Raw genomic sequence first — 12,338 nt, forward strand, 5'->3', positions numbered from 1 at the left:
CAATGCAAGCCCGAGGACTGAGGCCTAGTTCTCACTACGACCGAGGCGACATAGCTGCCTCGCCGCCCGTCTCACCCCACCAAACAAGGGAAACAGGCCTGCGGCAATCGACACCCAACAGGGGTCCTTGCCGTCGCGGAGGGAACCGTCCAAGACTCACGGTCTGCGAAGCGAACCGCCAATCAGATCGTCATTTGGACCGGCCCAAACCGGGGAAACGAGGGAGGGCGGGGGAAAGGGCCGGAACTCGGGAAGAGCTCGGGAGCCGGCGGCCCCTCCTTACATTCAGCCTGCGCCACGAGCACGTTCGAGTTCATTTTCCACTCCTCGTCTCCCGCCTTCTCCGCCGACGCCAGGGATTTTAAACCGTAATCCCGAGCCCCTTCGTGATACTTCAGCTCCAGGTAGCAGCGTCCAATCTCGTGGAAGAGCCAAGTACGCTCCAAACTAGATTTGGTCAGTGGCTCCTTCTCCAACCACCTGCGCGGGGGATAAAAAACCGTGAATTGGAAACTTTAGGAGTGACCATTTTAAGAAGTCTGAAACTAAAACGGAAACTGAATCTCAGGGTTGTGTATGGTGACACATAGGTAATTTGATAATAAAACGTACTTTGAATCGGCCGGATTCTGGTCTACTGTAACTTATCAATACTGATGTCCCTTTTTATTTTGCTGTCCTTACAAACTCTGTCGGTTGTATAATAAAGTTCCCAGCGAGTTCTGAAGTCCACGAGGATTTCCCAGAACCCGTCTTCAGCCGTGAAGCCCGGACCAGTTGTGGATAACTTCACTCACCCCAGCACTGAACTGGTTTCCACAACCTTGGGACTCTACAACTCATGTTCTCGACATTTAATGCTTACTTATTATTCTCTTTTTCGATTCGCGCAGTTGTTTTCTGCACACCGGCTGTTTGTCCATCTCGGGCGTGTGGGGTTTGTCATTGATTCGATTACGGTTCTTTCTACTTACCGCGAATGCTCGTAGGAAGACGAATCTCGGGGTTGTACATGTGATCACATATCCATTTCGATCATAAGGTTAAACTTTAGAGTCGCGGAACACTACATCGCACAGGCCCTTCAGCCTGTCCAGTCTGTGCTGGGCTATTAATCTGCCTCCTCCCTTCGACCTGTACCTGGACCACAGCCCTGCAAACCCCTCCCATCCACGCACCTGTCCAAATTTCTCTTAAACGCTGAAATCGAGCTGGAATCCATCCACCACCCTCTGAGTGAAGAAGGTCCCCTTAAACCTCTCACCTTTCACCCTTAACCCCAGACCTCCGGTTGCAGTCCCACCCAACCTCAGTGGGAAAACCCCATTTGCATTTACCCTATCTGTACCCCTCGTAATTTTGTGTACCTCTATCAAATCTCCTCTCATTCCACTACGTTCTAGGGAATAAAGTTCAATCTTTCCTTATAACTCAGGCAACATCCTTGTAAATTTTCTCTGTACCCTTTTCAATCTTGTTGATGAAAAGATGGAGCAGGAGAAGATGGCAGTGTGACGCAGCTCGCAGCAGCCGCTCCGGTGAATAGTATCTGTTGTCTGTCAAGTAGGGGGCCGTGCACAATCCTGATTTGATGGAGACGGACGTGAGAGTACGGAGGAACATCTGGAGAAACTTCTGAAATGCCTGCTTCGCTGCTGGTGCTACTGTGTGGTCTGGAATCTCCGGAGAAGCTCCCGAGTCCTTAGCTTTGCTTGTTGCTCGGCAGCTGGGGCGGGGTCGAAGCGCTCGGCAGAGGATGGTGCTCGGAGAGGCTGTGTCGGAGGGCTGCTCGGAGGCTCGAAGTTTTCGGACGGACTCAGAGTCCGCTGCGGTCGGGTGTTTCCAATGGTGATACATCGGCGAGCTGGCGGCGCTTGGAGGTTCATGGCGGGGAGAGTTTCTCCCTTCTGCCACCTGCGTGAGATGATGAGTCTATCAGGACTTTGAGACTTCTTTTTACCGTGCCCATGGTCTGCTCTTTATCAAATTACGGTATTGCTTTGCACTGTTATAACTATATGTTATAATTATGTGGTTTTGTCAGTTTCAGTCTTGGTATGTCTTGTATTTTCTTGTGATATCATTCTGGAGGACCGTTGTATCATTTTTTAATACATGCATTTCTAAATGACAATAAACGAGGACTGAGTGCCCTCATCATCTAATCTAATCTAATTTGCCTGAAGACAGCAAACACCTCCTCCTCTGTAATCTCTACAGGGTCCATGATCTCGTTTTACCTCACTTCTATGTCCATCTCCCGAGTAAATAAAGATGCCAAAAAAAAGTCCATTTAAGATCTTCCCCCATCTCTTTTGGCTCCACACATGGATTACCAATCTGATCTGCTAGAGAACCAATTTTGTCCCTTGCAATCTGTTCGCTCTTAATATCTGTAGAAGCCCTTGGGATTCCACCTTCACCTTGACTGCTACAACAACCTTGTCTTCCTGATTTCTTCCTTCAGTGTTCTCTGGCATTTCTTGAAGTTCTCAAGCATCTCGTTCGTTCCGACCTGTCCTGTACCTGCAAAACACCTCCTCCTTCCTAACCAGGCCCTCGATATCTCTTGAAAACCAAGGTTCTCTATACCCGTTACCCTTCTGACAGGAACATTCAAACTCCGTACCCTCAATTTCACTTTTGTTCTTTCTTTTTAAATCTTTTTATTGAGTAAGTATACAAAAAAGGTAAGCCATATAAACATTAATACAATGTTAAAGTATAATAAAATTCCAAAAGATAACAATACCAAAAAGAAAATACTACAATGTAATTTAAGCATAAGAAACCAAGATAACATAATAGTATACTAAATTTTATATATATCAATGGAAAAAAAGAAAAAAAAAACCCCCAAAAAAAACCCACCGTGCAACTAACTAAAAGCAAGGCAAAGCAATGGGCTAACTTGAAACCAAACAGAGTTAAACTTAAAATCACGTCCTCAATCCCGACCTCCATTAAAACAGTGAAAAAAAAACAAGAAGGGTAAATATTACATTAAATGAAAATATCGAATAAAAGGTCCCCAAATCTGTTCAAATTTAAATGAAGAATCATAAAGGTTACTTCTAATTTTCTCCAGATTCAAACATAAAATCGTCTGAGAAAACCAAAAAAAGGTAGTTGGAGCATTAAGCTCTTTCCAATGTTGTAAAATACATCTTTTCGCCATTAAAGTAAGAAATGCAATCATTCTACGGGCTGAAGGGGAAAGATTACTAGAAATTTTAGGTAGTCCAAAGATAGCAGTAATAGGGTGAGGAGAGATATCTATATTTAATACCTTAGAAATAATATTGAAAATATCTCTCCAAAAAGTTTCCAAAGTAGGGCAAGACCAAAACATATGAGTTAAAGAGGCTATCTGCCCCGAACATCTATCACAGAAAGGATTAATATGCGAGTAAAAACGCGCTAACTTATCTTTGGACATATGTGCTCTATGAACCACTTTAAATTGAATTAGGGAATGTTTAGCACGAATAGAGGAAGTATTAACTAATTGTAAAATCTGCCCCCAATCATCCACAGAAATGGTAAGCCCCAATTCCTGTTCCCAATCTACCCTAATCTTATCAAATGGAGCTTTCCTAAGTTTCATAATAATATTATAAATCATAGCCGATGCACCTTTCTGACATGGATTAAGGTTAATTATCGAATCTAAAATATATATAGGAGGAAGCATTGGAAAGGAAGAAAGTATAGTACTTAGGAAATTTCTAACTTGTAAATATCTAAAAAAATGTATTCTTGATAAGTTATATTTATTAGATAATTGTTCAAAAGACATAAGGGAACCATCTAAAAATAAATCCAAAAACCGTAAAATACCCTTAGTCTTCCAAGTTTGAAAAGCGCGATCCGTAAAAGAGGGAGGAAAAAATATGTTACCTAAAATAGGAATCGCTAACCCGAATTGATTAAGATCAAAAAATTTTCTGAATTGAAACCAAATGCGAATTTCACTTTTGAAGGCCTCTCACTTACCTAGTACACCTTCGCCAGAAAAACAACCTCTACAATCCGCTCTTGCCAAATCCTTTCTGACGCCATCAAAACTGGCCTTTCTCCAACCTGGAATCTCGGCCGCAACACCAGACCCATCCTTTTCCATAACTACCTCCAAATTCGTGTCACTGTGATCACCCAGACGCAAAGTGTTCCCCGACACACAAACTTCTGTCACCTGCCCCGTCTCATTCCCTCGCAGAAGATCCAGTATCGCGTTGTCTCTCGCTGGGACTTCAGAGTGCTGATTAAGGAAAATTTTCCTGAGCACATTTGACAAATTCTATCCCAACCAGCCCTTCTACAGGATGGGAATCACAGTCAGTGGGTGGAAAATCAAAATCACTGTCACAACTTTGTGTTTCTTGCAACAGTGGGCCATCCCTCTATAAATTTGTTCCTCTAAATCCCGCAGACCGTTGGATGATCTATACTTTATACTTTATTGTCGCCAAACAATTGGTACTAGAACGTACAATCATCACAGTGATATTTGATTCTGCGCTTCACACTCCCTGGATTACAAATCGATAGTAAATATTAAAAATTTAAATTATAAATCATAAATAGAAAATAGAAAAATGGGAAGTAAGGTAGTGCAAAAAAACCGAGAGGCAGGTCCGGATATTTGGAGGGTACGGCCCAGATCCGGGTCAGGATCCGTTCAGCAGTCTTATCACAGTTGGAAAGAAGCTGTTCCCAAATCTGGCCGTACGAGTCTTCAAGCTCCTGAACCTTCTCCCGGAGGGAAGAGGGATGAAAAGTGTGTTGGCTGGATGGGTCGTGTCCTTGATTATCCTGGCAGCACTGCTCCGACAGCGTGCGGTGTAAAGTGAGTCCAAGGACGGAAGATTGGTTTGTGTGATGTGCTGCGTCGTGTTCACGATCTTCTGCAGCTCCTTCCGGTCTTGGACAGGACAACTTCCATACCAGGTTGTGATGCACCCTAGAAGAATGCTTTCTACGGTGCATCTATAAAAATTAGTGAGGGTTTTAGGGGACAGGCCAAATTTCTTTAGTTTTCTGAGGAAGTAAAGGCGCGGGTGGGCCTTCTTGGCAGTGAACTCTGTGGCCATTAATGTAGTCATACCCTTTCGTATTTCTCAGTTCTACCCATAAAGTCTCGCTAGACAAGTTTTCCAGTCAGTCCTGACGGAGAACTGCCGTGACGTTTTCCCTGACTAGTAACGCCACCCCTCCCACTTTCAATCCCTCCCTCTCTGTCACGTCTAAAACAACAGAGCCCCAGAGCACCGAGCTGCCAGTCCTGCCCCTCCTGCAGCCAAGTCTCGCTCATGGGCCACCATATCACAACTCCAGCCGTCGATCCACGCCCTCAGCTCATCCGCCTTTCCTGCTATACTCCTTGCAGCGAGATATACGCAGCTCAGCACACCCGTCTGGCCGTGCTCAGCCTTCTGACTCCTGACTTTGTATGTACACTTAACAACGTCCTTCTCCACAATCTGTTCTAGCGCTCTGGTTCCCATCCCCCCCCCGCTTGCAACTCTAGCACAAGCAAACCCTCCCGCTAGGGTATTAGCCCCCCCTCCAGCTCAGGTGTAAAACCACCTCTTCTATACAGGTCCCACCTCCTCTGGAAGAGAGCCCAATGATCCAACAATCTTATGCCCTCCCTCCTACACCAACTCCTTACCCACGTGTTAAACTGTGAAACCTTCCTAGTTCAGGCCTCGCTAGCACGTGGCACGGGTGGCAATCCTGAGATCACAACCCTGGAGGTCCTGCCCTTTAACTTAGCACCTACCTCCCTGAACTCCCTCTGCAGAACCTCGTCACTCGTCCTACCCACGTCACTGGGACCGACGTGGACCTCGGCCTCTGGCGGTCCGCCCTCCCGCTTGAGAATGCCGTGGACTCAATTCTGCCACCCAGGAGGCGACAACCCACCCAGGAATCTCGTTCTTGCCTACAGAGACCCCTTTCTGTCTCACCACACACCCCCCCGACCAACCAAAAAAAATCCCTGACTGTACTGTGTGCATCTTCTTTCACTCCTTCCCGTCTCAGCCGCAGAGCCAGACTCGCTGTAGGAGACCTGCTCACTGTGGCTTCTCCCTGATAAGTTATCCCTGCCCCCCCCATCAGTATCCAAAGCAGTATGCTTGTTGTTGTTGGGGAGGTGGTTACTCTGCACTGGCTGCCTATTCGCTTTCCCTCCCCCTCACAGTCACCCAGCTACCTTCCTCGTGCAACTTAGGCGTGACTCCCTCCCTGCAGCTCCTGCCCGTCACCTCCTCGTTCTCCCGTACAAGCCAAAGGTCGTTAAGCACCAGATCCCATTCATTAACACGGTCTCCAAGGCCACTTTGCGCAGATGTGGTTATCAGGGGGACTGGAGGTCTCCCAAAGGTCCCACAAGGAACAGACCACCAACTCTCAGCGCACTAAATGTGTAGTAACAGAGAGAGAGAGAGTGAGAGAGAGAGATAGATATATATAGAGAGAGAGTGAGAGAGATAATTACTGGGAAACTTACTTAGAGCGCGTGTTTGTGCTTGCCCAAGACTGTTGAGGCAAAACCGGACCACTCTAACACCAGGCCCACTCACACAATGGCCGCTCCACTTACACCTCCCTTCTCTTTACTGGTTCCCGGCGAGACTCACGGTTTCCAAGTGGCGTCCCAGACCACAGCCCCTTTTCTGCCCGTTGGAGTGCCTCACGGTCCGGCCCTCTGCCGCAGTCACACACTCCACCCCGCTCATGCACTGGATCTTCCTCCCCCCTCAACCCCCATGTGCGCACTCCAAACCAGATACCCAGATGTCAGGATTTCCAAACAACCCGATACCGGATTATCTGTTGGTTTCGCCGCAGATCAGCCATGCCTTTCTTGAAGGTTTTAATTCTCAATGTTTCCACAACGTGATGGGAACGTTTAAATATTTCTTCGAATTGTCAGTTGTCTGTCAACTGCTTAAGGTATACTCTGCCACGCACGGTCCCAAGCCTGGCTGTGGCAGTGGAAGGAGGGGGTGTCGGGTGAGGGATTATGTTGGATACATGCATTAGGACCAAAGGGAAAAACTGGCTGGAGTCATTTTTCACTTCAGCGCAAAGATGTTTAGTAGGCGCGTCACAAATCAAACTCACTAAAATCAGCGAAAGTCAGTGAAGAGAAAAATGCCAATCCTTACAAAAAGATATCCACCAAAAAAAAAACACAATATTAGCTGGCTACTTATTCTTGAATTCCTGGCAGACCCCATTTCTCTCCCCTCCCCCAGTGAGGGCAAATATTCAGCGCTAGAAAATACCGTCTGTACTTACCAACAAAGTTAACTTGGGACTAGACGCAAGTTAGGATCCGATGCATCCCACAAGTAGTTACAAAATAAACTGAATTACCTACCTTAAATACAGAATACAAACGAGATATATACATTTATACATCTCCATTACTAAATAAATGTCACATAAGAACACAAGAAATAGGAGCAGGAGTCATTCATCTGGCCCGTCGAGCCTGCTATGCCATTCAATAAGATCATGGCTGATCTGACCATGGACTCATCTCCACCTACCTGCCCTTTCCCCATAACCCTTAATTCCCCTCCTGTGCAAAAATCTATCCAGCCTTGTCTTAAATATATTTACTGAGGAAGCCTCCACTGGTTCACTGGGCAGAGAATTCCACAGATTCTCCACTCTCCGGGAAAAGCAGTTCCTCCTCGTCTCCGTCCTAAATCTTCTCCCCTGAGTCTTGAGGCTGTGTCCCCTAGTTCTAGCCTCACCTACCAGTGGGAACAACTTGCCTGCCCCTATCTCATCTATCCCTTTTCATAATTTTATATGTTCCTGCGTTCCGCTGTGTATGGTGGGAAGGGCGCCACAAAACCGGCCCTTAGCGCGTCAGCTCGGTTTGGGACCCGGCGAGGGTTATGTGGCTGCCGGGAAAAGACAGCAGCGAAACCGTAGAATGTTCAACACAATCGCGCACTGGCGGTGAAGAACAAATAGAGAATAAATTTACACTAAAGTCTGGCGTCTGGCTCCGAATGTCGGCAGCAATACGGAGAGAGAGCGATGAGATCTTACTGGGGAAGACTTTGAAATGTCTCTTCGCGAGGACAGCAGAATGTCAAGGTGAGTGAGAGAGAGAGAGAGTGTGGGAGAGGGAGTGACAGAGAGAGAGTGTGTGTGTGTAGCCTGCGTGCTCTCTGTCACGGGCCAAGCAACCCCATCGCGAGAAAAAAAACCCACGTACAGAAAGGCCAACAGAAGCGCTAAAGACTTCATCGCTGGGAGAGGACAGATCTTCGCCTGGAAGACAGATTCATCGCTCTCCAGCTGAAGAAATTCCTCCTCATCTCTGTTCTAAATGGACGTCCCTCTACGAGGAGGGATCTCTTCAGCCAGCGAGCGGTGATTCTGTCACAAACAAGAGAGGGTCTGCGGCTGCTGGAATTCCAGAGCAAACACACACACGAAACGCCGGAGAAACTCGGCAGGCCGGGCAGCGTCTGTGGAAGAGAGTAAACAGTCGACGTTCCGGGCCGAGACAGTCCTGCCAGAGGGTTTCGGCCCGAAAGGTCGACTGTTCATTCTTCTCCGTGGAAGCTGCTCGGCCTGCTGAGTTCCTGCGGCATTTTGTGTGCGTTGAGCGGTGAAACCTGTCTTCCAAGGTGAAGACCCTTCTTCTGGCGTTTCCCGGCGTTCCCGTGGTGAATCTGAGGGATTCGTTTCCACAGGCACCTGTGGAGGCCCATCCACGGAGTATATTGAAGGCGGGGGTAGACAGGTTCTTGAATTGTCAGGCCCTGACAGGCCCCGAGGAGAAGATCGGGGCTGAGAGGGGAAATGGATCAGGCGCGATGAAAGGGTGGAGCAGACTCGACGGGCCGAATGGCCTTATGACGGCCATCATGGTCTTAAGAGGTAGGAAGTTGTGGGGTGAAAGTGGAAGCCACAGGTAGATTGGACCAGGACAGGGAACTCAGGCGAGGTGCTATCATCGGCCTACGGCCCAGTCGGGGTGGTGTTGGGCTGAGGAAGAAGATTGCCTGCAGTCGAGAGGTTTGTGGAGTGTATTTTTAATCCTTTCTGGGAAACCCCTGCCCCATCCGTCACACTTACACTTCTGTGGCCTTTTCAAATTCTCCAGTCCTCGCGTAGACTCTCCCCATGTTGTCCAAGGCCCTCGAGATCCCGTCTGTGTTATCGCTGTGGGTTTTTACAAAAAGACAAACACAACACGGTGAGGCTTTGTGCCCGATGCCCTGCTAAAGGTCACTTGCTCGGAACAGTTGTTTGGATCGGGCTGCCGGGCTGGACCCCCCACTCGGGTCAAATGGTCGCAGGAAGGCGAGTGGGTGGCCCGGAGACTCACCCCTCCAGACACAACATGGGCAACAGCGTCCGCCACGGATCACATCTACACCGAGCGCTGTCGCAGGAAAGCACCATCCATCGTCAGAGGCTCCCCACCATCCAGAACAGTTATCACCCCCTCAACCATCAGGAAGGAGGTACAGGAGTCTCAGGACCCACACGACCAGGTTCAGGAACAGTTATTACCCCTCAACCATCAGGAAGGAGGTACAGGAGTCTCAGGACCCACACGACCAGGTTCAGGAACAGTTATTACCCCTCAACCATCAGGAAGGAGGTACAGGAGCCTCAGGACCCACACCACCAGGTTCAGGAACAGTTATTAGCCCCTCAACCATCAAGAAGGAGGTACAGGAGCCTCAGGACCCACACCACCAGGTTCAGGAACAGTTATTACCCCTCAACCATCAGGAAGGAGGTACAGGAGCCTCAGGACCCACACCACCAGGTTCAGGAACAGTTATTACCCCTCAACCATCAGGAAGGAGGTACAGGAGCCTCAGGACCCACACTACCAGGTTCAGGAACAGTTATTACCCCTCAACCATCAGGAAGGAGGTACAGGAGCCTCAGGACCCACACTACCAGGTTCAGGAACAGTTATTACCCCTCAACCATCAGGAAGGAGGTACAGGAGCCTCAGGACCCACACCACCAGGTTCAGGAACAGTTATTACCCCCTCAACCATCAGGAAGGAGGTACAGGAGCCTCAGGACCCACACCACCAGGTTCAGGAACAGTTATTACCCCTCAACCATCAGGAAGGAGGTACAGCAGCCTCAGGACCCACACCACCAGGTTCAGGAACAGTTATTACCCCCTCAACCATCTGGAAGGAGGTACAGGAGCCTCAGGACCCACACCACCAGGTTCAGGAACGGTTATTACCCCCTCAACCATCAGGAAGGAGGTACAGGAGCTTCAGGACCCACACCACCAGGTTCAGGAACAGTTATTACCCCCCCCTAACCATCAGGAAGGAGGTACAGGAGCCTCAGGACCCACACCACCAGGTTCAGGAACAGTTATTACCCCTCAATCATGGGTATCCAGTGCCCGGGTCATTGAGTTGGCTTCGATGGGAGGGTGACCGCGTTGGCAGGAAGGGGGTTGGAGTTAAGGAAGCCCTGAGATCTCAGGGGGCTGCGGGGCTCCAGGAGGTAATCACAGCAGGACAGGGCAAGGCTGATGAAGAGCTTCAGGGCGGGGATCCCTAACCACAAGAGCTCCTGCAGGCGCTGGAAGTCCAGAAGCAACCTGTACAAAGCGCTGGAGGTGCTCAGCAGGTCGGGCAGCATCGAGGGAGCGGAATAAATCGTGCAGTCGAAGTTTCTGACCGAGACCCTTTCCTTTCCCCGTCCTGGCGAAGCCCGAAACGCAGACTGTTTATTCCTCTCCACAGATGCTGCCCGACCTGCTGAGTTCTTCCAGCATTTTGTGTGTGTGTGCATGTGTGTGAGAGCTGCCCAGAACGGGGATCTCCTATCGAAGATCGCTGGTGGACACAGGAACAGAATGAGGCCATTCGGCCCACTCAGTCTGCTCTGCTGTTCTATGCCGTCAGTTCTGGGGTCAGGGTGACATACTTGGGACAGTAAGGCGAGAGGCGTCTCAGCAAGAGAAGGTTGGAGCAGGGAAGGGACTGTGAAACCTCCATGGCACACATTGCAAAGATGTAACGTTCCCCTGGGGTATTTCCAGATCGGTTTGATCCCCCTTTGACCGTCCCCGGATAGGGACCATAAGACCGTGAGGCATAGAAACAGAGGTAGGCCATTCAGCCCATCGAGTCTGCTCTGCCCTTCCATTATGGCTGATTTATTATCCCTCTCAACCCCCGTTCTCCTGCCTTCTCCCCGTAACCTTTCACACCCTGACTAATCAAGAACCTTGCCTTAAATATACCCAATGACCTGGCTTCCACAGCTGTCTGTCGCAATGAATTCCACAGATTCACCACACACTGGCTGAAAGGGCACTCCTTTTCATCTCTGTTCCAGAGGGATGTTCCTCTAATCTGCTACTCTGGTCCCAGACTCCCCCACGATAGGAAACATCCTCTCCACATCCACTCTATCTGTGTCCTCTGGTCCTAGACTCCCCCACTATAGGAAACATCCTCTCCACATCCACTCTATCTGTGTCCTCTGGTCCTAGACTCCCCCACTATAGGAAACATCCTCTCCACATCCACTCTATCTGCGTCCCCTGGTCCTAGACTCCCCCACTATTGGAAACATCCTCTCCACATCCACTCTATCTGTGTCCTCTGGTCCTAGACTCCCCCCACCATAGGAAACATGCTCTCCACATCCACTCTATCTGTGCCCTCTGGTCCTGGACTCCCCCACTATAGGAAACATCTTCTCCACATCCACTCTATCTGTGTCCTCTGGTCCTGGACTCCCCCACTATAGGAAACATCCTCTCCACATCCACTCTATCTGTGTCCTCTGGTCCTAGACTCCCCCACTATAGGAAATAGCCTCTCCACATCAACTCTATCTGTGTTCCTAGACTCCCCCACTATAGGAAACATCCTCTCCACACTCACTCTATCTGTGTCCTCTGATCCTAGACTCCTCCACCACAGGAGATATTCTCTGTCGTTCTTTGCTTTCCCCAAATCCCATCCAAATCAATGGATGGTTGAATGTACACAGATCCTATGGTCATCCCCTCTCAGTCTCGTGCACCGTGAGGTGTGGAGAGTGAGTTTTAACCCAGCTACATCACATTGGACACCTTGCGTCAGATTCTACGGTCAGGCCAAGAATCATCAACTCCTTGAGCTTTCCGCCCACCGACCGACTTTGGACGCCGAGGATGAAGGTCTTTCCTTTTCTTTTCATTCTGGTTGGATATGCAGGGTGGAAGAGGACAGTGTGCCTGTTAACGACTCAACGTCAGTAAGTCAAAAGGGCTGACTGAGGACTTCAAGAAGGGTAACATGAGGGAACATGAA

General features: G+C 49.0%; 1 protein-coding gene across 1 annotated transcript in view; it reads right to left on the reverse strand.

The window, feature by feature from the left end:
• Nucleotides 1–12,338, reverse strand: part of odad4 (outer dynein arm docking complex subunit 4) — a 171,941-nt gene that overhangs the window by 115,015 nt on the left and 44,588 nt on the right. Inside the window, exons 8-9 of the mRNA XM_063037176.1 lie at nucleotides 9,118–9,204; nucleotides 284–480 (exon numbers count right to left, since the gene is read on the reverse strand). Coding sequence (XP_062893246.1) covers nucleotides 284–480; nucleotides 9,118–9,204 — 284 coding nt within the window. The remainder of the gene's footprint in view (nucleotides 1–283; nucleotides 481–9,117; nucleotides 9,205–12,338) is intronic.

This window comes from Mobula hypostoma, chromosome X1 (assembly GCF_963921235.1).
Source record: "Mobula hypostoma chromosome X1, sMobHyp1.1, whole genome shotgun sequence".
NCBI classification, from domain to species: Eukaryota; Metazoa; Chordata; class Chondrichthyes; order Myliobatiformes; family Myliobatidae; genus Mobula; species Mobula hypostoma.